Raw genomic sequence first — 26,668 nt, 5'->3', positions numbered from 1 at the left:
AAACTTCGAAAGGAGGGCCAGCAATTGCCACCCCCGCACTGTTCGCCAACACTGCCCATTCCCATTATTGTGAATGAAGATTTACTGACCGCGCCCTGGGCCAATCGCCCCATTGTAAATTCATACACTGTAGCTGTATGCAGACACCCCCACAAAGCTGATGTTCCCGCCTCCTCGCTGGTGACTCCTCGCCCGGCCCAGCGCCGCCTAGCTAGCACATGTGCAGCCTGCAGGAAGACTTTGCGCACCAAAACATATTTTACATACATCGTTTCTTGGGGGAGCACCAAACAGCGAGCACTTCTTTCAAAGCTGCTCAATGGTGTTAATCCCCTCCGCTCCTTAACACCAGCCACCACTGCACCTCGTGGTCAGGTACCATCACAGTTTACAACAAAAGGCCCTTAATAACGCCGTAGACTGTCTAACATTACTCGCGGTGGTTTTTCCTGCCCTATCCTTTTCCCCTATGGGTGCTAGTTCTCTCATGGCCTTCTCTGCCCGTGGGCCTCATCCCACAGCCGCCATCTTACCTCGCCACTTGCAGATCGCCAGACTCCACACTGTGTAAAAGTAACAGATGCAGCTGAAACGGTCGTCTGCCTACCATGTTCCTCGGCTCGTCAGTCTAGGACCCGCCCAGCTTTGCGCTAATTGGCAACGGAAAAAAGATATATTGAGCTTCAATTGGTGAGTTGGTATTTGGTGGTAGCTGTCTGTCACTCTCTTTCTCGATTTTAATTCGCTGCAAGACTAAAAGAAACGCATTAGAGGCATAACAAAAATAACAATGATAGTAGTATTGGAAAAGTAAACTAATTTCTCTTGGAAAACACAATTTGGAGCCAAGCAGCTCCTCAAAGACAGGACAGCGCGGGACGCTGGGGTCTTCAGAGGGGACCGGGAGCGGCAACACTACGTCCATCCCGGCAACAGAGATGTTAGCAATGACGAAAAACATCCCTGTGTAAAAAAAAAAAAAAAAAAAGTAAACGCCCACAATGACCCACCTCCGAATGACGAAAAAAAGGGGCGGGACTTAAAAAAGAGACAGAAACGCCCCCGAATCGCGTCGGGACCGGGAAAAGAGTAACGGACACCCATCTCTTCCAATGGCTAGCCTCCATTTATGGAGCTAGCCAATGGAAGAGAGAGGCGGAATAAAGCCCCACATTGAAGTCATAAAATCTCGGGCTCCGCCCTCACTGCTTACGCAGTGTGACGCTAGGCCCGAGACCTAAAAAACGAAAGACAAGACTTAATTTTGACATGGAAAAAAAGAAGTCTCAGATGGAATTCTAAGGGAGACCTTGAATATGTATGGTTTGGAAGTTGAAACAATGTGGATTTTTTCACATGACTCAATACCACCTGGGGAGTCCTGCATTAGGTTAATAAAACACATTTGAACAGTTTCCACTAAGGAAGATGCTGTTTATGTGCTAACAATGCTGGTTAGTAATACAATATGACAAAGTAAATTAACTGAATATACTATGAGAACATTATGTAATGAAATGACACGTTTCGCAATTAAGGATTGTAATTGGTGTTATATTTTAGTATGAGACCATACTGCTGAGTGTGATGGTTTGTATGAAGGTACAGTTAAATAAATACAATGGATTAATCCTAATATGGAATGCTTCTTTGGGATTCCGTGTCCACCCTGCACTTCTTACTGCATTATGTGGTTTAGTAGGCTAGGTTTAGCTCGAATGCGTTTTTTCTTAGCTCTTCAGACAAGAGATCTTGGACACTTGTGGTGTCGGTTTTTTCAGCAGTTCCCTTTTAAAAAGAAATGCCTCTTTTTGCATGGTTATCTCAAGTTTTTCGACTGATGCTGCTGGTTTCTGGACTCCGAGAGTGCACTGAGGCCTGCTTACCAGACCTCAGTGCCCTGACCCTAAAAGTGTATGTCTAATTGTCTATTTCCATTCATTTGGAAGTGGCAAACTTAGCTGTAAGTCCCTAATAAATGGTAGCCTCATACCCAGGGCATGCAAGTTAGAGGGGTAACGCAGACTTGCAGCACTGATTTTGCTATCTGGGCGGTCACCCAAGTAAAACAAGTCTGCCAGTCTGCCACGGCAGACAGTTACAGCAGTCGTGCACCGCTAGCCCGACTTTGCCATTGAAAGCAATGGCAAAGCCACCACTTTCCCTGGACATGTGTCCAAGTCATCCCTCTGGCAGGCCTACCAAGTCCTGAAGGCAGGTACAACATATACCACAGGCAGGACATGTACTTTACATGCCCTGACAGTAAACACACAATGTGGAAAGATTTGGTCGCCCAATTGGCGAGTGCAGGGTTACACACTGACCCCCTCAGCTGTGCTTATTCTGGAACGGGGCTTTGAAAGTGGGCACTCCAAGGTATTAAACAACTTGTTACCTTAAGCTCGACTTGTATCTCAAGTCGAAATTAATGGAACTTGTTGCAGTGTGCAGCTTAAGTGAAGCTGCCACTTTGTTGCCTTTAAAACTTCTGTGCCTTCCCGGGCACACATGGATCCTGCTCCACGAGACAGCCTTCTGCCCTCCGAGAGACGCATGCTAATGACTCACAGGAAGAAAGAACAATGAGGGATTGCAGGCCAGGGAGGTGTCAACGCCCTCTTGCAGGAAGCCACTCAGATGACAGCCCCAAAAGGCAGGCATCAAAGACGAAGCCACCTTTGAAGAGCAGATGTGGGACACCATTGTGGCAGTAGACAGGCCAGCACGAGTTACAGAGGAGGGAAACCAGTTGCCAAACTGGTTTCCCTAGGAGTGTTGTAGCCCTGAGGAAGCCACACCCCAGGATAGGCTAAGGAGGTGTGTACCAGGAGAGGGGTCTCGCCATCTTGGGAGTTGGCAGAATAGTGCATAATCGGATAGCCAGATGCCACACTCAACAGAAAATGGTCGCCTAGTGGGAAGGAACCTGGTAGCGCATTGGCTACCAACCGCATCCTGACCCGAGGGCACTTTCCGAGCATAAACGGGGCACCCCTGAAACTGAGATGTCGACTGACTTGGAAGGACTGCTGCACCAGGGGACCTGTAAAGAGAGGCTGCACAGACGAGGATAGCACCTGCTGGTTAGAGAAGAGAGGGACTGTGCCTGCTGTGTCCTGCTCAGGGAGATGCCAGTGGCGTAACAAAAGTTGAGCCGCCCCACTGCAAGGTACATAGAGGTGCCCCCTGCTCCAGATTTAATATGGAGCTCTCAGGCCTGAGTACTATGCTGAGGGGTCCCCCTGCAGCTCAGGGCCCACCCCACACCACAGGTGATGCGTGGGCCTGTATTACGCACCTGGGAGAAGCTCTCTCCACAGCCCAGTCAATCCAAGAGAACTCCAAGGGCCAGCTAACTGGCCTCCTGTTCACAGCACAGGGACACAACAGCTGAAGAAACCTCCTGGGGCAAGTTGGTAGCCCACAGTCTTCCACTGCCGTGCAACACCAAGGACCAAGACATGATTACCAGAATTGCACCTGAGTTTTCTGAACCCTGAAGGACAGTCTAAGAGTTGCTAGGACCTTCAGAAGGCACGTTATCGACTTAGGAACGATTGGCCTGTGAAAGAGACAACGGGCAACTGGTAGTCCAATGGCGACTGGACTTTGTGGGCACCGACCCTACAACCAGGACCCCCCCCCCCCTCACCATCTTTGTGGACAGAGGTATCCCTGCAGGAAGACCCCTTGTAGAACATGTCGCCTCCACAGTATTCTTAGAACATATTCAGCATCCTTCATCCCCTGCATCAGGACAACTTCATACACGGATAAAGTGCCTGGAACTGTTTGAAGGACTGCTCCCCCAGTGAAGGTAACTGTTCTGGAGGACCTTGCTGGTCACCCTGACTAGCTTCCTAACTTGAGTTGGTCACCCTAAGTACCTTTCTACCTGACCTCATTGACACTTACTTAAGTTTTATTTGAAAAAGTTTTTAAGTGTCGGATAAGTTGACTTTGCCACAGCTTATTTGCGTTTAATGAAATTGCACAGATTTATTATTTCTTGTAAAATCTATATCTTCAGAACCCTCTGGTGGATCGTTTTCATTCTAGCCTCTAAATTCGTATAAAAATACAATCTATTTTTATAAATTGGTGTCGGATTTCTTGTGTCGTGTCGATATCCTCTTCAATTGTTTTGGTGATGTTTAAATGCTTAACACTCGTTCCTCTCTGAAAGCCGTGCTGCTCAGTGCCACAGCTACCCAGGATTGAACTGAGGATTTGACAGACGGAACCCAGGGTCCTAAAGGAATTCACACAGTGAGATTGCACAACCACACCATATAATACACCCCATTTTTCCACACCTTTGAAAAAGTATATTCCAGGTTGTGCCCAAACTGTTACAAATAAAGTTTGCTAATGAATGAAGTAGATTTTGTGCAATTTGTGATGAAACCTTCACAACCCGACAAACACGGACCACATGCAAACTGGCATTAAAATGTAAGCTGGGTGTGCCAGTGATCGGACACTGCTGTGCGAGGGCTGTTTCAGAGCAATATTTGTGGATATTAGAACGGACACAGTGTTCGCTGAGAGGGAGCTCACAGATTAAAATTAAAACGGCATTAAAATCGCCGAGGGAGTAGACGTTAAACATCTGCTAGCGTCTGCATAAGCCTCATCAGTCCCTGGAGAGTTTATTATCCGTTGATGGAGCTTTTGCTGTCATGCAGAACATGTCTTTCTCTCAACAAGGACAACTATGCCATTTTGCAGTCATAGGAAGGTCTTGCAACATGAGAAGACGACCGGGAGACTTCACAACCATACAGACTAAAAGATCTAGAAGTGCACATTGTGTCAGTGGCAGAATAGGATTTCATATGTGGGGCATTATTGCAAAGGACCATAGATCAGCGCTAGCCCTGAAATGTAAGCCTTTAGTATCTGATACCTTGCGCTGCGCTGTGCTTTTCTAACTAGACCTTGAGGAAGGAGCATTCGAATGCACAAAGATTTGACAAAAGTAAGTTGTGCTTAAATAAGAATTTAAAGGAAACCTGTTACGTAGGTCGTCATCTAGCTACATGCTACCAGCAGACCCTCTGTAATCATGAAGTGTCATTTAGTGACGTAACATGTTCTGGTAGGTATCGTCCTCGGGTGCTTAAACTAATCTACTTCATGATAACTATCTGTAACAGTGAAGTACAAGACTGGGAACATGGTGACTGATGAGAATCAGATAAGGGGGCAATGGAAGACTCCAAAGCTGTGCCCGCATCCCGGGACAACCATCCCTACCCCTGCTTCATCTTCCTGTGCACGTTTATCACCATTGAGGCTTGAACAACTTTCAGAGTGGACAAGCTGGAAAGGTGATTTTTAAAGATCACCAATGCTGCTGGTCTGGAAAGTGTGTAAAGAGACAACCCAGCAACAGCAGTCTCTTCTTTACCGTGTAGTTGGGGTTCCCTGGCTGAATGCGGAGCTCAGCCAGCACCCAGATCCCATTGGTGAGCTTCAGAGACTGGTACAGCATGTCCTGGCTCTCCACATTTCGCTTGGCGATGGTGTACACATTGCTGTTCTGCAGCTTGGTGGAAACAGCATCTGGAACGCATCCAAAATAGGGAATAAATGAAGGCATGAGTCACAGACAAGTTGCAACAGCTAACATTTTAATACACACACGCAAGGTACACACACAAATATACACAAATTCAATATTTTGCATAAAAAATATACATTTTAACTTAACACCAATAAACATTTTCACAACAAAGCTAGAAAATAATCTTAAAATACCACAAACTCCTCAGTGGACTCTAGAGAGTGGAGGGGGAAGAAAGGTTGAAGAGGAGTAAGAAAACAGGACACAGACGAGAGGAGATGAAAAAAGGAAAAGAGTGAAAGTTAGAGTGTGAAGCAAGTGAAAGAATGGTTAAAAGAAGAATAAGCAAGAGGAACAAGTTACTTATCTTGGGTAATGCCTTATCTGGTAGAGACTCTATTTAGCTGTAGAATCCTTACCTTACCCCTGCGTGTCGGTAGGTGGCGTAGTACGGCTCCGCATGGCATCGTCCGCACCGGATGTGACATGTGTAGTGCCTATATACGTGTCACCTCAGTGCACTGACATCAATTTCTTTTCGCAACTTTCTACGCCAGGAGCGCGGAGCCACAAAGAACACTGGTGTGTAAAACTAAGGCCCTGAAAGGGGAACAGTCTTGACCTAGAAAGGGGAGAATGGGTGGTTTGGTAAAGAATATGCAGCTAGACAGAGGCTCTGCCAGATAAGACGTTACCAAAGCTAAGTAACTTGTTCAACTGATAGAGACTTCTAGCTGCAGATTCTTTATCTTAAAATAGATACCCAAGCAATACCTCCCCAGAGGTGGGTCTGCTGAATGAATTCACACTAGAAAGTCCTTCAGGACCGAACGGGCAAAGCGCACATCTCAAAGGACCAAACTGTCCAGGCGGTAGTGCTTGGTAAATGTGTGCAGAGAAGCTTGCGTCGCTGTCAGGCAGATGTTCAGGACCTGAACTCTGTGTGCTAATGCAGTGGTTGCAGTCATAGCTCTGGTGGAATGAGGAGGTAAACCCTCATGGGGTTGCTTCCTGGGCAAATACAAAGCAGATTTTAATGCAGAGCATGATCCATCAGGAGATGGCCTGATTCTGAACAGCCTTATCCTTCTTGGATCAGACATACCCCATGAAGAGTTGGTCATTTATCCAGAAATCGGCTGAGCGGTTAAGGTAGAACGACAATGCTCATTTTGGGTCCAGTTGATGGAGTTGCTCCTCTTCCTTAGAGTGATGTGTCAGAGCATAAAGGGTAGTCAAGGTGATGGATAGGCCTTCGTGAAAGGGAGTGACAACTTTAGGCATAAACGAATCTCTAGTGCAAAAAACCAGGTCATCTACAAAGGTGGTTAGGCATGGAGGCTTAGATGACAATGCCTGAAGCTCACTGATCCTCCGGGAATATGTTATCGCCACTAGGAATGCCGTCTTGATGGTAAGGGGCACGAGAGGACAGTTATATAGCGGCTCAAAGGGAGCGCACATCAGAAATGTAAGGACAAGGTATGATGATGGTCGAAGGTGTAAACATATGTTGGAGACCTTTCAAAATCCTATTTACAACAGTAGATTTTAAGAGTGATGGCTCGCCTGGCAACCGCAGGAAGGCTGAGATGTGTGAAAGATAGCCTTTTAAGGTGCCCAAAGCATAGCTCTGCTGGGCATGAGAAAGAATAAACATGGACCTGAGACAAGGGAGCAGAAAGAAGGTCAACTTGCTTTTCTTTACACCATGCCACAAACTTGCCCCAGAAGCATTCGTATGCAGGCTTGGCGGAGGGACGTCTGGCTGCCAAGATAACATTGCAGAATTCGGGTGGAAGGTAAAAATCTGTCAACATTCGCCACTCACTCTCCATGCATGAAGGTGGAGCGTTGACAGGTTTGGGTGGAGAACCCTCCCCTGCTGCGGCGATAGAAGATTCTTCCCAAGGGGCAGGCTGATCAGACGACCGATGGCCTTGCTCAACAGCTCGGGATAGCAAACTTTCGGAGCCACAAGGATGACTTGGGCCCGGTTGTTCCTAATTTTCTAGAGAACTCTGGGCAGGAGTAGTATGGGCGGAACAGCAAGCAGGAGGCCTGCGCTCCATTTAGATGACAAGCAACTCAGAGCGAGAGCTGATTGGAAACTCCAGCGTGCAGAACTGCTGACAATGCACGTTTTCAGCGGTCGTGAACAGATCTAACGAAGAATCTCCCCACTGCTGTAAGAGACCTTGCGCCACCTTTGGATGGAGACACCATTTGTGATCCGCTAGGCATCTTCGTCTGAGTTCATCCGCCTGGTCATTCAGAGACCCCGCCAGGTGTTGAACCACTAGGGATATGCCCAACGTTCCAGCCATGCCCAGAGGTGCAGGGCTTCTTGACAAAGGGTCCACGACTCCACCACCCTATTTGTTGCAGTACCACATGGCAGTGGTGTTGTCCGTTAACACCTGCACTCACTTGAAGGGTAGAAAGGCTTTCAAAGCCAGCCAGATCACCCGGACCTCCAGTAAGTTGATATGGATTACAGATTTCTCCAGAGACCAGAGGCTTCTGATATCCACCTCTCCCAGATGGCTGCCACATCCCAGGAGTGACGCATTTGTCACCACTGTCAGATCTGGTTGGGGAAGGGAGACATGGTCTGCTGCTGACCAAATCATGGTTTGTTAACCACCACTGCAGATATTTTGCAGTTCCTTCCAAGATCTGGACCTTGTTGGAGAGATTTCCCTGATGCTGCGCCCACTGGAACTTCAGGTTCCACTGCTGAGCCCGCATATGCCAGGGCATGTGTCACAAGCAGGATCCAGGAGGCGTTGAGGCCCAGCAGCCTCAGAGTCAGTCTCACCAAAACCCAAGATAGAGGCTGAAACATTGGTTTCACAGCCTTTGAGTAGGTAGCCCCCGTCCCACACTCTACACATGTAGCAAGGCATACTATAAGAATATATGTTACTACTTGATACACGCCTTGGTAACATGGGGTTTCTACAAATACTACTCATGCCAGACCAAATCAAGAGACAGGCTTGTGGAGGGTATCCAGTAAGTGGGGTATATTCCAACTACCTGGGCATGTTTTCTGGGTCCCCGGATTTATTATTACTTCCTTACGTTGTGATGTTATTTTTACATGACTCATGGTCATACATCATGGTCTAGTAGCATTTTCAAGTGTAATACCTATACACTTCCGAAAAACACGCATTGGGAACTACATTACCCTTGAGTACATTGGGTTTCTGTAGTCCAGTCTACCAGCGCGCAGATTATCATGTCTTTGAGTGGCTCCGCCCCTTACACACGCCGGCTTCTGGGAATTAGACAGAATGGCAAGCACATTTAAGCAAGCCCACATCACAGTGCATTGCAAAAGCCCTGATTGACCGAGACCAAATAAGTGAACTGTGGCTTAGGACCGTTGACGCAGTAAGTCTGCCCTCTTCCACCATGCTAGACTAAGGTAATGCGCAAACCACATGCATATTTTCAGCGGGAGCCTAACGCTGTAGTTTCATTCATTTCTCCTACAGCGTTTGACTACAAGACTACCCACTCCGCTATCCTTGATATACCAGTCATTCCCCCGATTTGGGTAAGGGTATTCGAGCACCCATGGTCACTGTAATAGTTGTGATGCCAGTTAACTACGTGTGTATGCTTATTGTGTGCATGGATTACTAGAATACTAGACGTTAAATTTGATGCTTGTGTTATCACGCACGATGATTGTCACTGAATTCTGACAAGGAATGGAATCTCGATAGGACATTCTTTGGTATGGTTAACACTTTGCCTGCGGCAGGAATTCCAGTCCGGTGCTGGACATTCCAATCGCAGGCGTGGTCGTGACGCAACCCAGCCGTCATGCGCACAGGCCACACGTGGCTCATAACGGCTGGGTTCCTTCACGAGCATCAACGGGTTAAAAGTCTTTTTATATTTTTGAATGTTTGAAGAGATAAGCAATTATGAGATTTCAACAAAATATAGGTGCAATAGTTTCCGCACTCCGCCTCTCATGCGGGTCATGATACAATTATGATATTGAAGCTCAGGGTCACTATCACACACTAGTGAGTAGACAACTTTGGATTATGAGCACCCGGGCATGGAGGGTGCGGTCACATACAGTAACTATTTGTTTATTTGTTTGTGCTGTTGTCGTTTTTGTTTCCCCTTACAGGCGGATTTTTTCTCGTTTCCTGAAGAAGGGTGATAAGTATTTCCCCTCCTTTATTGAGCATGAAGGTTACAGCTATCTGTTCCTTCAATTATTATATATAGAGTGAATCACTGTCAACACCAGGGAGGGAACCATTTGAGCCCTGATGAAAGCCCGGGACCTTTGAGGCCAATTTTTGGTGGGCTAAAACATGTTGGCAGATTATTAGGGTCGTAGGACCATTACTACAAAAAAGACACGTTTTTTACTGTTTTTAATATCCACTACGTCCCCACGAATAAAAGGGATACCTGGGGAACGGAGTAGGATTTTTATATTTAAGTCCCCCTGGCCTACATTTCCTAAGAGCTCCCTGAAATATGGTTGAGCCCACCCTGACTTTTAGGAGTCAGGGTGAAGCAGATGATGAAGCATGACACCAATAGGGTGTATGAGGGTTAAATAACAAAAGGTTTTGTTCTCCTTTCCACAATCTGTGGTGTTCGACAAGTAAGGATTTCTTTGATTTTTAGACCCTCAACTCTGGATAGATACATTTAAGATAGCGCCCTTCCAATCTTCCCCAAGACCTAGCCCGTAGGAATAGGGCTCGGGCTCCAGTCGGAAGTGCAAGGCTCCAGTTGGGGGAAGATTCAGCGGGGGGTGACGCCCCTCCAGTTCCATGTTAGGGATGTGAATGGCGCTGCCAGGAGCGTTGACATTGGGAATGGCAGCGTGGAAGATCAAGGTGATACAACTGGCTCCGGTTCGGATCCATCTGTGAATCCAAGGGGCCATCTGGCACCAGCGGTGGACCTGCCGGCGTGGAACGGGTAGGGGCCCCTCTCAAACTCACAGGGCCCAAAGGCACACCAGCGAAGACGGGCTTGCGATAGATGAGGTACATGGCCTCAAAAAATATGCAGAGGTGGGCAGGGGTTGCTCTGGATCCCAGAAACTTGGGGATGCACAGAGCCGACGCAGGCTAACCCTTGAAGCCAGCCCTTGAATGACGACGCTCCCTCGTCAGATGATTTCGATGGACAGGGTGAAGCCAAAGACCACTTCTACTTCTTACTCTTATTCTTCTTGTGAGACTTATCTGAACACCCGGCCGACTGTGATGAAGATCGATGGCTCAGCAACCAATCCCGGGACCTTCCTCTTGACGGGATTCAAACCATTGCGGCATTGTACGTTGAGAGCCAAGGAGCTTGAAGGACCGCTACCTCAAGGGACTGCGGGGCAGTCGACGCAGGTCTTTGCGTCGTGGTCGCTCTCAAAGCACCAGAGGCAAGCAAGATGTGGGTCAGTTACCCACATCTGTTGGTGAGAGGTGCTGCAGGGCTTGAAGCCAGCTTTCCTAGTGGACATCACTGTCACACCAGGAGAAAGAATCTAAAAAAAACGTTGACAAAAAGTTAAAAAAGGTTAGGCAAAAAATTACAGGGATAACTCTTCCGATCAATATTGACTGTCCTGGAATGAAAAGAACTGACATCAGTGTGCTAGGGTGTCACCTATGTAGGCACCCCACATGTCATACGGGGCAGACAATGCCACCCACCGTTGCTAATGGGTACTGCTTATGAAAAATTTCCAGAGCCAGTCTGGCCCCTGGAAATAATTCAAAGGTAAGGAATCTGCAGCTAGAAATCTTGTTCAGATGAAAGAATAATAGACAAAGAGAAGGGAGAGATGACAGGCAGAATGTTAAAAAAAAATGGAGCGGGATGACAAGGGACAGCATAGGTCTTCTTTCAAACTAAATCCTTATTGCCCAGCTAATGGCATTACAAGGGTTTACTAATTTGATATGTGAGGCTATGTAATGCCATGACAAATAGCAAGTGAATAAAGTTAAAAATGTGTGGCATTAACCGCAGATTTTCTGCCTTTTTAAACTATTGTAATGCCATGACAAATGGCAAGGGAATAAAGTTAAAGATGTGTGGCGTTAAACTCGGAAGTTCTATCTTTTTAAACTACTGTAAGTAAACTTTAAAAATGTAAAAAAAACAAAAACATTTTCGAGTTCAAAAAAACTATTTTCAAAACACAATTTTCGTAGACATGTAGTAATTGTGAAACTTAACTTTAATGGGGCTTTGCTGGTTAGGCCTCGCCTACAGAATCAGCAAACAGACCTATATTATCTCATATAAATTGAGATTTGTGCCTGTTCCTTGCTATGGATTCGATGACTTGCTTGTTGATCTCAGTACCCTGCTCCTAATTTGAAGGCTTTTCTCCATATTGCTGTCTAAGGAGCATTTCCTTCCCAGGGTGTTTTGACTGGATGACATCCACTGTGAAGTCATATGGTATTAAATAAAGTTTTTACATGAAAGCTCAATGCAATATTGTAGATCCGTGAATTATATCACTTCATTAACTTCTATTTATTTAACATGTGTAGAAATGTGTTAGTCTTTAATCAGAGTACACTGGGCGGCAATTTCCAGTCACTGAGAACAACAGTTCAGCCATTGCTGTTTTAACTAGAAAAATTTAAAGAAGACTATTTAGATATTTTGCGCCAGAAGTTCAAATTACAGCAGCATGGCAGATTAATACAGTTCTAGCTGCCTTAATGAAGCCTCCTTTTAAGCCTATCCACAGATCTTTAGATCAACAATTGTGATTTAAGACAGACTTTTTATTAGTGGGTACTATTAACTTTCGCACGAGTAGGTGAGATACATGCTGCGTTGCCCAGTGTTGTGCTTCTCTTGGCATTGGGTCGGTTTGGGGCAGCAGAAACTCGATTCCCCGAGGTTGGGGCTGCATTTATGGCCCTTACATCACCAGCATTTGACCCAAGGGGTGAGCTGCCGAGCTACAAGGCCACTGGGGACTACAGGTCCCACAATCCCTCCCTGGACCCACAGCGGACTTCAATCTGCACTACTTAAGCAGCGCTGCTGTCGCAGAGCACAGGACCAGCCCGGTCAAAGCTTGGGCCAAGGGCGGGCCCATCCTGTGGCATCATTGACAAGAAGAGCCGGGCTGGGCTGCCCCCTTGATTTGATTATCTGGTACATTCCTTTGTGCCTCCTTTGTTTTAGTCCCTTGTCCTATCCTAAGTATTATTTAAAAGCTGCCGTATGACCATCACTGGAAATGTTTGAGCGTGGTCGAAGAACGGTGACACAGGCGCTCGTCAGCAGCAGGCTAGACTACGGCAACGCACTCTATGCAGGAATCCCGACCAAGCTCCTGCGACGCCACCAACGCATCCAAAACGCCTCTGCCCGACTGATCCTCGATGTACCAGGACACAGCCACATCACCCCCCACCTGAGAGACCTACACTGGCTCCCCGTCGACAAAAGGATCACCTTCAAGCTCCTCACCCACGCACACAAAGCACTCCACAACACCGGACCAGCCTACCTGAACAGCAGACTCAGCTTCTACACCCCCAACCGCCAGATCCGCTCCGCAAGCCTCGCCCTCGCCACCATCCCCCGGATCCAACGAAAGACCTCCGGCGGCAGATCCTTCTCCTACCTCGCCACCAAGACCTGGAACACCCTCCCGACCCACCTCCGACAGACCCAAGAACTCCTCACCTTCCGAAGACTTCTCAAGAACTGGCCCTTCGAGCAGTAGCCCCCCCTCTCCAGCACCTTGAGACCCTCGCGGGTATGTAGCACGCTTTACAAATGTATTGATTGATTGATTGATTTTTGAGGAGACATGTTTGTACAAGCACTGCCGTTCCACAATTGGCTGCCCTTTATATTGTGCTTCACTGGAGGAGTACTGTGATAGCAGGTGCAGTACATTTTAAATGCTGAACCACGAGCTTCACCAATAAACAGGCTTTGTTACAGACTGCAGGGCCACTTCAGTATACATGGGCCCGAGGGAGAGCCTTGAATTCCACCCCATGAGGAGACTACTAGGTCCAAGATCCATCAGGAGAAGGAGGAGCCTTGCACTATTGTTATAACAATTACCAGTCCCCTCAAATGCTCTTGGAGCTTCTCCATCCGAGGATTTCTTAAAAGGTGGTCTCCAATTTATTACATCTTTGAGTCACTGGGGGAACATTGTTTGGACTGTGACCTTGGAAACCTGAGGCAACATAAGAGTGATCAGTAGTAAGTGGCAACCCCTGCGAACTGCTGCTGACTTTAGGAAAGAGGGCCGATATGCCTATATTTTAAGGGTCTCAAAAAAGGGAAAGTGTGTAAATTGATTAAAATAGTACTGGTCACCTCAGAAGTAGTATTTGTCCCCTAAGTAAAGTAAGGTATTGTCACATTTTCGTCTGGCATTGGTTGATAAACCTCTTCTTTATCCTGGTGCTCAAATGAGGGTGAGGGTGAGGAGAGTTGTTGTAAAGCCGAATTCCATACGCCAGGCACAATAATATTTCATTAAAATGGGTAAAAGAAGAGCCACAGACCGTCCCCCAACCAGTACTCCACCAGCTAAGACCACCTCTATTGATCGAATGCTACATAGAGCTATTGGATTCTAAGTACGGAGATTGAGATCACTGAACAGTGGATATCTCTGCATTTGGAGATGGCTCCTGAGTTGGGGATTGATCAGAGCATAGCCTCTACGTTGGAGTTTGTATCCTCGCCTTCGTGCTCCTCCTTAGGAGTGACAGAAATTCAACTCTTGAACGGCACAGAGTTGTGCATAAATAGCACCGGCCAATCCCCAGATAGAGAAAAAGAACTAGTCAGCTCGTAGGCCGGAAAAAACTAGAGCCCTCAGCGCTCATTCAGCCCCATTATAGGAAAAAGCAGACCAATGTACCCCTCGTATAGTCTAATGACTCGCTCCTGCCGGTATCTTTAATGAATTTATGGGCAAATGTTTAATCAAGGTTTGGGAACGCCCAGTGGAGCAATTAACCCTGATATGCGCCCACTTTGTATCTATAGAGAAGGATGTGGTAGGGCCCCCACACAGTCAATCACCCTAAGTCAGCTAATCTCATTGAATACATCTTCCTGGATATTAAGCTATGGCCATATCTTGAGGATATGCATGTAATGCTGCGTCTGGATAGTGACCACAATGCCTTGGCTCTCTAGCTCAACCTAAATATAAAATGCCAGATTGTCCATATTGGAGATCTATTAGACAGGAGATTGAGGATTACCAGTAATAGGCGCAGGGTCAAATGGTGTAGGATGGCGACCTCGCAAGAGGTCATAATCTAGATTCTTTGTTTGCTGGCAGAAGGGATTGAGGCAAAGGCATCACTCCTTTCGGCAGGGGGCTTGGAAGGATCACTGGGTGCAATTTCTGAGATCCATACGGGGCTGTTTGGAAAATGAAGGAACCTCTTTTGTGTTGAAACCAGTCAACCTCTTGAGAGGAAGCGCCCACCGACTTGGTGTAACAAATGTTGTAGGGATGCCAAGACTAATCTGATCAAAGTAATGAAAAAGCAAGACAACACATTGATCCAGGCTGCCAAGCGCACTCATAAAAAAGCCCCTACTGATGCTAAAAAAGAAAGGGAGAGAAGAACGTGGAGAGTCTCTTAGATGCTGCCAAATGCAAAGATCACCACACAAGGGTCTGGACCAATAGAAGTCAATATCTCAGCCAGTGACGGGGTAGCCTATTATTTGAGCTTGTATGTGCATAAGGGAGAATCGATCTATGTAATTAACAATCCCATGCATCCAGGGATTCGGGGTCAAGAAACTCAGGACCTAGGAGAGGATGAGGATAGTATTGAAGTGTCTGCCCTGGTGTGTTGTTTTAATGATCAGGGAATTTCAGCCCAGGAAAAGAGTTTAGCTATACCGGGTATGGTACCCAACAAAGTGTCGGGCCTAGATAACATTTCTGGGGATGTATTTCGGAGGGAGGCAGACATATGGGGTGCTTATTTTTCACCGTTATTTACAGCTTTTCTGAAAGGGGCCCACTACTTGGGCTGGGGCTTAAATCATTCCCATACACAAGAAAGGCCCTTCTGACGCACCAGTCAACTACAGACCCTTAAGTCGTATTGACAGCCCGCAAAAGTTATTTTGTAGGGTCCTAGGGCCCGATTCACAGAACTAACTTAAGACAAAATCCTAAACTTACTACCATTTTGGTATTCACAGAAGGCACTTACTCATTTTGGTATTCACAATTAGGACTCCTAACTTCTGTGAATACCGAAATGAGTAAGTGCATTCTGTGAATACCAAAATGGTAGTAAGTTTAGGATTTTGTCTTAAGTTAGTTCCGTGAATCGGGCCCATAATTGGCAGATTGCACGAGTGGAAGGAAGATCAGGATATTATGTCACCTCTTCAGGAGGGCTTTAGGAAAGCGACAAATACGATCGACCAGGTGTTCCGGCTCCTGATGGTGTACTGGAAGGTGCCCTCCTTGGGGAGTAGACGCCTTTATGCCATATTTGTGGACCATTGCCCCGCATTCGATTTTAGTCCCCAGTCAACCCTGCGGTGGGTACTGCAAAAGCTAGGGGTACCCAGCAACATACTTGATATTTTTGTGAGGTTGTATATGAACAACTGTGAGTAGGTGAGGTGCGGCCAGGCTGGTGAGCTGACTGAGCCATCCCCTGTGAGCAGAGGGGTAAGGAAGGGTTGTGTACTTGACCCAATGCTTTTTTCTCTGTACATAAGTGGCCTTATAGACTTCTGAGGAAGAATGACGAAGCTCCCAGGTTGGCAAACATGAGGATTCCTGCCCTCATGTTTGCAGACACCCTTTTACTGTCTAAATCCCCATGGGTCTACAAAAGCTCCTGGACCCCTCTGAGCACTTTTGTAGGGTTCGAGGTCTTGAAATTAATATAGGCAAGATGAAGCACATGATCTTAAACTCAGGGTATTTGACGAAGGCTAATCCAGTCTTAGCAGGGACTCCCCTAGAAAGAGTATATGATTTCATGTATTAAGACATCACCTTAACTGAACATTTCAGGTGGCAGGCACATATTACCTAGCGCAGATTAAAGTTAGAGCAAGTTGTGGAAGGTATATCAAAGATGATACATAGCTCCCATTTTTGGCCTGCCCACCCGTCCGTACAAATATATCAATTGCAAGCCCTAGGGACAGCATCCTGTGGCGCAGAGCTGTGAGGCCATTTGGATGCAGCCATGCTAGACTTAGTCGAAAACCGGTTCATCCGACAGCTGGTAGGTGTGCCTATAAATACTGCCCGACTCCCCCTTAGAATTGATCTTGGGTGGAGAGCACTGTCAGATAAAATTGGTCTACGCCCCATCCTGTATTGGTAGAGGATCTGGGCTACCCCAAGACTCCATCAGTATTGGGCTTGTTTAGTAGAAAAGTCTTGCGGGTTCCCACAAATTAACTTGGGTCAAGTACGTAAAAACCACCCTGGGAGAAATTGGGCTCGCAACTTTGTGGAGCGCTCCCGATGAGATAGGGGAGATATCCAATATCACCATTGAAACAGCCTACTGGCAGCATAAATACCTTATATTACATTTCCAGGAAAATCGAGGATCTATGACTAATGCATTTCTCATAGTCCAAGATCTTAGTAGCAGAGAAGATTTCCTGGATGAGATTGAACCTCCCCTAGCAAGGCTTTTGTTCTTGCAACTAGGTTATGGGAGCTTACCTCTACATTCTTTCACAGCCAGGTGGGTCAATGTCCCAGGGGCTGATGACTGGCGATAACTTGTCTTTGGCACCCCCAAGTAGACCCTTGAACATGTTTTGTTTTTTGGCCTGGCTGAGATCAATAGGCGATGCTGGACATTATCACTGTGTCGAAACCTAGGCACCACAGAGTATTAAGTTGCCCTAAGGATTCTTAAAACAGACCTCAGCAAGCCACTGATCTTTGCACTCACCTGCTACTTGATGGCTATGTGGAGAGTCAGGGGACAGATTTGCACCTATTCTGGCAAGCAACTTACTGGAGATGTAGCGATGTGATATGTTGTGCAAATTTATGTTCAGACCATGGTTGTTAATACCCGATTGCCCCTCTCCACCCTCCTTTTCCCTCTTCATGCACTTTGACCATCAATTGTGCTATCCCCAGCCAATTACATCTGCTGTATCTAAGGCTCGCTTGACTATAGGTTGTAACATAATGAGCAGGATTTTATCTGTATTTATGACTTTTTAAACTTATTTATGTTTTATACTGATTTATTTGCTTTTATGGCCTTTGAGCCGAAATAAAGACTTTGACTGACTGCTCATTTAATTAGAGAGTTTTACGTTTTTACAAGGAAAAAATTATTCTCAGGACTAATACAAATCTTTTCCCACAGGTATCCTTGCCTTTTATTTTAGATATACATACAGTATTGCCAACCTTTTTTCCCAAATTCTACAATGGCAGCAAAGAGGTCATTAAACTCTCTGGGTGTTAACAGGCACCTAACATTTTATTTAAAGCTAACAGCGAACCTTCACTAAATGGTTACTTGTAACCTTTGGACAAGTTAATAAGTGTAAGTCCTTGTATAAACAAAGTCTTGCCAGATTGATAATTTCTTACATCATAATTGCTCATTAGAACATTGGCAGACCAATACGTGGCAGACTTTGAATCATTCTAAGATTGAAATGATAGCAATAGCAGCTCTGATTGCTGTCATTTCGACTTAAGGACATTTATAACGCTGATGCCTATCACTACAGCTTTGAGATGAAGTCAAATCCTGAAACAGCAGTAGGGCAAGCAGAACTGCAGAATTTAGTTTCAAAAGATAAACCTTATTCCTGCTTTTCACTAGGTTTATCTGACATAGTATACTCCTTTAAAGTTTATATTCAAGCATGGCAATCTATGAAACATTTAATAAAGAAGAAGGAAAAACCTACTTACCTCTAACTCAGTTATTCGGCATCAGCATCTTTCATAGATTTACATGCAACCCTACCTGCTTTTTATTTAATGAGGTTCTGCTATGCATTCCAATAATCTGACAAGCTCAGAGGGGATTAGAGATAGTTACCTGTCCCTCTGACTGGCTAGTGCTCTAGGTGATGAAACTACATAGATATGTTGTCAGGCTTTCCCAGTGTTGTTTTGTGTATAGGCACACTGCTGTAACCAACTAGTTTCCGAGAGTACCCACTATGATGACGGGGCATCTACACTGCAAAACCTTTCCTTGTGTACTGAAACGTGCCCCAAGGGAATTAGCAGTACATTACTTTCCTTGCCCGCACAGAAGAGGTGCAATCTGCTTAGGCTGCAGCAGTGCAACGTTTCTTGATTCAGAACTGGTAGCACACAGGCAACAGAAGTGCAAGCTTACATCACTGAACAGGTAGACACTTCCCTAAAATACACACTAACATTACCCCACTTTGTTTTCTCACATTTTCAATCCACGGTCTTAAATTTAAAACGAGCAGTATAGTAAGGCTGCCATATGCACGAAAGGAAACAAGGAAAAAAGTCTCCAACAAACAATCCTGTTGTGTAGAGAGAGTTATAACTGGAGTGCAGTGGGTCCATCACACCCTTGAACCATCGCGCCTGCTGCATCCATGATAGCCATGCCCCTGGCAATGTTTGGGTACATTTAATTGTGCGACTGTAAGAAAACAGGCTATTGCAGGTTTACCCCCACTTTTTGCCCCATATTTTTTTTAATTCTTTAATTCTTTTTATTAAAGTGAAAAACATAAAAGTCAAATACAGGTACCTTACTTCACGAAGCATAATACAATTATTATAATTAAAAGTGAAACTACGACCGCCACAATCATGCAATACTAACACCCTATACATTCTACCGGTTTATGCGAGCAATTATCACACCCGGGACCCATCCACCCATCGAGCAGGCTTACCCTATAGGACGGCACCTGGATTCAGGATATTAACAGGATATTGAACACGAAAACAAACAAAGACAATACAAAACACCCCAGCCCCCCACCCTGCACCCCTGCATATGGCTTCCTCCTAACCCCAACTAGCAGTGTGCCTGTCGCCCCATCTAAGTAGGTTCTAAACGTAGAAAAAGAAAGTGTGGAGAAGGATAATTTTCATATAGGCTCCCAGTCTCCCCTCCCCTCCGCCAGAAACGAGCAACCCCCGTGAATTAGCTACGAGATTTTGTAAAAAATATAAAACATCAACAAAACAGACAGGGGAAGCCGTAAACACCGCCCAACGATCGGTGATCATAATGGTAACAAATCCTGCGTTCTTTAAAGTCACAATCTGAAACCCAGTCCGTAAATCTCATCCCTGGCCCTTCCGATCCTTCAAGCGAACCCGTTCCATACGAACCACCGCGTTAACAGGAGAGTCAAGGAGCGTCAAGAGTTCGGGAAAGTTCAGTCCGGAAAGAGCCAAAAGTATTAAGCCCCGGTGGGTTCCTCCATCCCTGACGTTCTCCCTCACCCAGTCCGATTCCCGATGTTGTTTCCTTCTCGACCACGATAGACCAGTCAGGGAGGGAAAAGATGGCGTTGTGATCCGGAAAGGAGTACCAACAGTATCCAGGGACGGAGAACCAACAGGTCCTCCCTCGATCGGCAGCGATGTTATAGATGGCGATTTTCCCATGGCCATGGGCTCATTTTTGTTCGTAGACACACTGACCAGGGACTCTGTTAATTCTTTCTGCACGGGGCCCATATTCGTTGGCATGATAGTCGCCGTGGGATTCATGGCTCGATGATAATTACGCAGTGGAGCTGGGTCCGGTCTCATACTCATCGTCGCTAATGGACCAGCGATCATTTTGTGGACTAGGAGTTCCACTTGTAGATGCAGTGCCCCGATGGCGGCCAAAACGGTCTTCAGTGACGGCTCAGACTCCGATCTAGATCAGCTTCGAACATATTCACGTTCCCGGGAGAGCCGGGTCTCTCCGGGGGAACCGACAAGAACGAATCGAGCGGCTACAGAGGGTGACCAGTCAATTATCACAGCAGCAATCCGTTAGTCTGCCACCGCGAGCGAAGATCCCGACCCAGAGAACCCGGCGGCGGCAAACCGGGTCCCCGGTACAGAGACCTCCGCCCACAGCTCCAGACGTGCCATGTCACCGCTCCTGCGATGGTATAACTACCAGGCGACCGCCATCGAAATCGGGTAAAAACAAGTTCCACAGCGAGAGACCGGACCCCACCAGTGTCCCATGGCCGATGTTGATCAACTGAAACCCAGCTGGGTCAGTATTCGAGGCCCCGGCTCACGATCTGGGTTAGGCCGTAGATGAAAACACGACGTATCTCCGTCATTTAGGCAAGTAAAATTCTCCAGACTTCACCATTAGACTCAGCACCGGTTCACACACACGAAAGGTGGGCGGAAATTCAGGATAGTAGACAGGATCGTCGGCTGGAGAAGGAGGTCAGCGGAGCCATCTTGGTTGCTAGCACAGCTCCACCCCCTTTGCCCCATTTTTTACTACTAGGTACTGGTGTAATGGCTCTGATACGCCCTGAGCACTGCTAAACAGGGCCCAGTGCATATGTGCTGGCCCTTCAAACAGCTTAACCCCAATTGGTATAGCTCAATTCACTTATAGGTTCCCAGTATATGGTACAAGGGATATCTAGGGCTCGTACGTTGAAGGGTCTTTTGTAGACAGCAGCACTTGTTGTACCACCACGAGTGCAAGAAGGAAAAATATGGCTCCCAGTCTGCCACTGCAGACTGGGAAGGTAGTTTAAAACTGATAACTCAACATTTCCATTTAAAGTAATGGCAAAGCCCAAACCTCCCTCTTTGATATACATAGGCCACCCCTAAGTTAGGCCTGTGGAGCCCTACGGCAGGGTGCTGTATGCTAAAAAGTGGAACATGTACTTTTTCATGATCCAACAGTAAAAACCATCAATTGTTGTTTTAACTGTGGAATGGCTAGTTGCCCCATTGGCAAGCACCGAGTTACAGGCTGACATCTCAGCCCGCTAACTTCTGAACGGAACTACTAAAATTAGTCCTGTAAGGTATCAAATGATTCAGTGCATTAAATATGATTAGACTATCTGGTTTTAGGTTTAAACCCATATTAACTGATAATACCCCACCGAAAGTAAAAATAGCCATCACCGGTGTACACATATAAACACTGGAAACACACCATCGCAACCACAAACTAAGTGCCATGCAAAGAAAGGAAAAGATGAGTGGAAGAGTCATTTTTATTTCTTCCTGAAGGGGCCAAAACAATGCAACTTTGTTATACAAGGCAGTAGCGAGAAAGACTGGGCTAACATTAAGCTGCTTGAGTTTTGTTGTTTAGGGATGTCACTAAAATATTGTCTCTTCTTCCTTCGTTTTTTTTCAGTTGTGGTCTTTGGTCTAAAGATGCAGTGTTTCGAAGCATGTTTTAGGTCTTATTTAGTTATTGTAAAAACTGTAGAGAATCAGGAAATATCAAAATCATATTTGATATTTTGGCTAAATTTGATTTTACTGACAGGTAAAATGGCTGGTTTCATAAGAATCTTTCCCAATATGTACCATCACATTTACCCACAGACAGAGAATGGGTGAAATCCTTTGATATATCAGCCCCCTTTCCTAGCGAGTCAGTATTGATTGTAGGTGAATTGCCAAACACCACAGACTTTAAACATTGAATGCAAGGTGTAGTGACAGGTATATGTGAAAAGAATGTTGTCACCAAGCATCTGAGATAGTGGTGAAAACATGACTCCAGACGTTGGTAAACATGGAACGCAGTGTCACTGGAATGCTGCTGGAAAAAGTTCCTACCAAGTTCAATAAAGAGGAGTGATATTGTTTGCATTTGCAGTAATTCTGCTAAGTAGATGAAAAAGTTGTATGATGACCTGTTAAAATTGCTACCTGAGCTGAAGTGCTTTCCTGTAAGAGATCATGGTCACTTGCTAGATGGTATGCTGAAACCATCTTAACAATCTCCAGACTTAAAGAGGACTGCTATTGACTTTGTAGTCTATTCTGGTACACTGTTTCGTTATGCCCGGGAACTAAAATGCAAATCTTTCTCATTTTGTGCTTGGTGTGACATCAAATAAAGAGTCATCCTAACTGTATCATCTAGCCAGTGGTTCTCAGTAATAAAAGCTGTGAATGCCATATTATCCATGTGGTGACCGTTTACGGAACTTTTTCTTAGTGATTATATCAAAGGCAAGAAATGTGATGATCTTTGGTCACAAATTGATAGTGATGTGAAAAAAGTACAGTCTGTTGCGTGCTTAGGTTTTCACATGAAAACAGGACTGCTGTAGTGGACTTAATGAAAATACTAGAGTCTGAAAACACCCTTGTCTACCAAGTGTTCAGTGTAATGGGTGTAGATGTGAAACATCTCCTTGAGAGTAGGCTGGGTGACACTTTTTGTGACTTTGGCACTGCAACATGCTCCATGTTAGAATTCTTGCCCCCTAGTAAGCCTAGAAATGTTGTGGAGCTATTCAGAAAATTTTATTTTACAGTCTATGGGAAATGGCTTGCAATGATGCATAGAAATGTCCCTTCACCAACCATGGCATTTGAGGTTGATGAAGCCTCACTGAGGTACTCTGCACAAGTTCTAGATTCCTTCTGAATTTTCTCCAGACTTTGAAAAGTACTGCTTCATATTTGACCGCTTCAATAACTGAGGGCATATGTGCCCAATTCAACGTATATGTTGCAGAACATGGCCTATAATAATAATAATATAATAAGGCAGTCTTGTAATGCGCAAACTTAGCCCATGGGCATCAAGGCGCCTAACCAAATGAAATCAATATGAGAGTCGATGACCAGCTTACAGATACGCCTCTGCGAAAAGCCAGGTTTTCAATGCTTTCCTGAAAGGTCCAATAGAGGGTAGTGTTTTTAGTTCCAGGGGGAGAGTGTTCCACAGCTTAAGGGGCCAGCACAGAGAAAGCCCTTCCTCCCCACCTAACATTCCGAGCCCGAGGAACAGTCAGAAGATTCTTACTGGAGGAGCGTAGATTTCTGCTGGGAGTGTAGGGAACCAACAGAGATCGTATACCTTCAGAGATTTCTCCAAATAGTGCCCCGTGGACAAGGCACAGGATCTTAGGAGAGATCCTGGCCTGGATCGGGAGCCAGTGCAGACTCTTCCTAGCTACAGTGGCAGATGAGCGGCTAGGGATGTTAAGAATGAGCCTAGGCAATAACAATCTTCAGGTGCACCAGTATTGGCATGGAAAGCTATGTCATTGGCCAGAGTTACCAAATTGTGTGCTGGCTGTTTTGGCATTGCCCGTCTCAAGTACCAATGTTGAGAGCGTCTTTTCACAGATAAATGTTTACAAAGGAAGGAAAGAGCGAGTGGCATGACCAAAGACTCACTAAAGAAGTATTGTATTGTGTACCACAATACGTTTGATTTGTAAAAATGTATCTGGACCTCATATACCCTGTACACATGCTATCTATATACATGCACTATCAGTGCAGAAAGCAAGCAATAATTAAAAGCAAAACGTTCCATAAACACCGGAAAAAAACTGTTTCTGTTGTTTTTAATGGTGTGAAATTGTGTATCTACTGATAACCACTGTTTTTTAAGGTATTGAAAAAACTGAAAACCCCCACCAGAATTTACCAAAAATAGAAACTGATAACAGGAAAACCTAAATATGATCTAAAGGTAAAGTCACTGGCGAGCAAAGGGCACTTTAGAAGTTGCTGCTTTGGTTGCCCAAGGTTTCCTCACAGAAAGCCTCTGCCCTCCTGGGGAGATGTGTGAATGACTCCCAGGAAGATAACTATAGAGGCCTGCCACTGGAAGTGGTGTTACCTCCCCCCAGACAGGAAGCCATAATAAGTGTGTTAGCCCAAAAGGTGAGCTTCAAAGGTGAGAACATTTGGGAGAGGGGTGCCCTATTGTTTCATTAGACAGGCTGCCACTCTGCAGGAGAGGGTGAGTCAGTTGCCACACCAGTTTTTCAGGGGTATGTAGCCCTGCCTCTGGGTTTGGCTTGGGCACTCTGGACACCTAAGAGATGTTCTACCATGTTGGAAGTGGGCAGAACATCCCAAGATAGTCAGAAGCACCACATAGCAGGAAGTAGTCATCAAGGGGGAGCGAATCTGGCAGCCCATTCACTACCAACTGCATCCTACCCTGAAGGCATTTACTGAGCATAAATAGGGAACCACTGGCACCCAGAACTCGGATCTCAACTGGAATGGACGAAGGACCAGAGAAGGGCTGCCCTGCTGAACCGTGGAACCAGCACTGGAATGGACTGCACCTGCTGAGCCTGGTAACTAGCAAAAACAGAAGGGACTGTGCCTGCTGTGTCTTGCTCATGGAAAAGTTGTCTCCGGAGTCCTACTAAAGCAAGAGACTCCAAGGGTCAGTTGGCTGACCTGTTTGCAGCTCAGAGCCACCATAGCTGAGGAAGCCTGCTGGGGCAAGTTGGTAGCCCAGAATCAATATTCAACCACCAACCGCCGCCATGCAGAGACCAGGACCTGACGTTCAAAGTTGCACCCGAGTCTGCTGGACCAACAGCTTAAGTGCAGGTGGGTCACCCAGAATCCAAGTTATCGCCCAGGACAGGATATGGCTGTAACTGCTACATCGAGCGACTGGTAGTCCAATGGTGACTGGACTTCAGCTAGACCCAAGAATACTTTGAGGGATGTCAACTCCATGGCCAGGACTGCCTCACCCCCTCTGTAGATTGAGGAGTGGCTGCAGGTAGACCCCCGTCAACAGCATTGCATCCACAGCATCCTTGAGCATCTTCAGCATCCCCTATCCCTTGCATCAGGACCACTATCATAGGAACCTACAACGAAAAACAAAAGTACCTACAACTGACTGAAGACTGCTTCACCTCTTGAGATAACTGTTTCTGAGGTTCTTTACTGGTCCCCCCTGACTGGATCCCTGTCAGAGTTGGTCACCCAAAGTAACTCTAACCAACTGCAATACAAACAAAGTTTTTGCTTAAGAAGTTTTAGGTGTCAAATTCAACAATGCTTGTTCGTGGTTGAGTAAAAAGTGCTTATTTACTGTACTTTGTAAAGTCTATATTCCGGAACCCTCTGGTGGTTTGTGACCCTCTACAGATCACTCTCTCTTGTACAGACCTCTGTAATGTTTAGTCACAGTCTCACAATTATATTATTTACAACAATATCATTGCTGTTACTCATTTATATACGACTACTAACAACCATTGACAAAGCCAATAATCCCGGCTGCTTTTTGGCGTATGTCAGTTATTGTGTTATATAGATGAATGCAATAAAGTTTAGAGAGGAACCAAAATACAGATCGGGTGGCACACTAAGTGAGTCACCGAAATGTAGTGTCTCCGTGTTTAAGCCACACCCTTTACTTACGTAGACCACTACCTTCCAGAGATCACACTCAACACTTTTTTCATCCAGCTTAAAGTCCTGAAGCTACTGCTATAAATAACTGGCGTATAGTTTTTTTTTGTTCATCTGTCATGTTTTAATTTTTTTATTCTCTGTCACTTGTCTCCATTTGATCCGTTCAGACGTTTTTAACTACACCCACCCTCCTCAGCGCACTGTCTGCGCTGGTTTCTTATGTTTCTTTTACAGCCCCTCGTGCCGTGTTTTATTGTCTGTATTTCTTCAGCAGCGCCCGCTTCCTCGCTGCCGCCTGCCGCAGCGAGAGACGGGAGCGGCGGTGTTCTATAATCCACTGTCCCCCATGTGGCAGTGTCCCCTCATCGTTGTGCGCATGCGCACTAATGGTGCGCATGCGCATTTTAATTTTCATGACGTCTCACTACCCCGCCCATCAGGGACTGTACCCCCTGTTTGTGCACACATTTACGCAAGTGTGGGTGGGGCCAGTTCTACGTTGCCCGTCGCGCGCGCGAGCTCCTCCGCCGCTGTGATTAGTCAGCTCTGGCAGGCGCTGCGATGGCGCTTCCTACCAGAGGCAGCCTCGGCGGCAGAGGGGCAGCGCTGCGGGCGGACGCGCCTGAGGCGACCCTGCTTTGACCGGCGGCAGCAGCAGCAGCATGTCCCGCTGCGGCTGACGGGGGAGCCCG

General features: G+C 46.1%; 1 protein-coding gene across 2 annotated transcripts in view; it reads right to left on the bottom strand.

Moving 5' to 3' along the window:
• The window catches only part of AP2B1 (adaptor related protein complex 2 subunit beta 1), a 662,041-nt gene that overhangs the window by 7,223 nt on the left and 628,150 nt on the right, over positions 1-26,668 (bottom strand). For both annotated transcript variants that reach the window (XM_078679615.1, XM_078679616.1), the window contains one exon: positions 5,417-5,571. In XM_078679615.1, the coding sequence (XP_078535741.1) occupies positions 5,417-5,571 (155 nt within the window). The remainder of the gene's footprint in view (positions 1-5,416; positions 5,572-26,668) is intronic.

The sequence above is a fragment of the Lissotriton helveticus genome, chromosome 3_1 (assembly GCF_964261635.1).
Source record: "Lissotriton helveticus chromosome 3_1, aLisHel1.1, whole genome shotgun sequence".
Classification (NCBI taxonomy): Eukaryota; Metazoa; Chordata; class Amphibia; order Caudata; family Salamandridae; genus Lissotriton; species Lissotriton helveticus.
The sequence above is the reverse complement of the archived record's forward strand: the minus strand, read 5'-3'. Positions and strand labels throughout refer to the sequence as shown.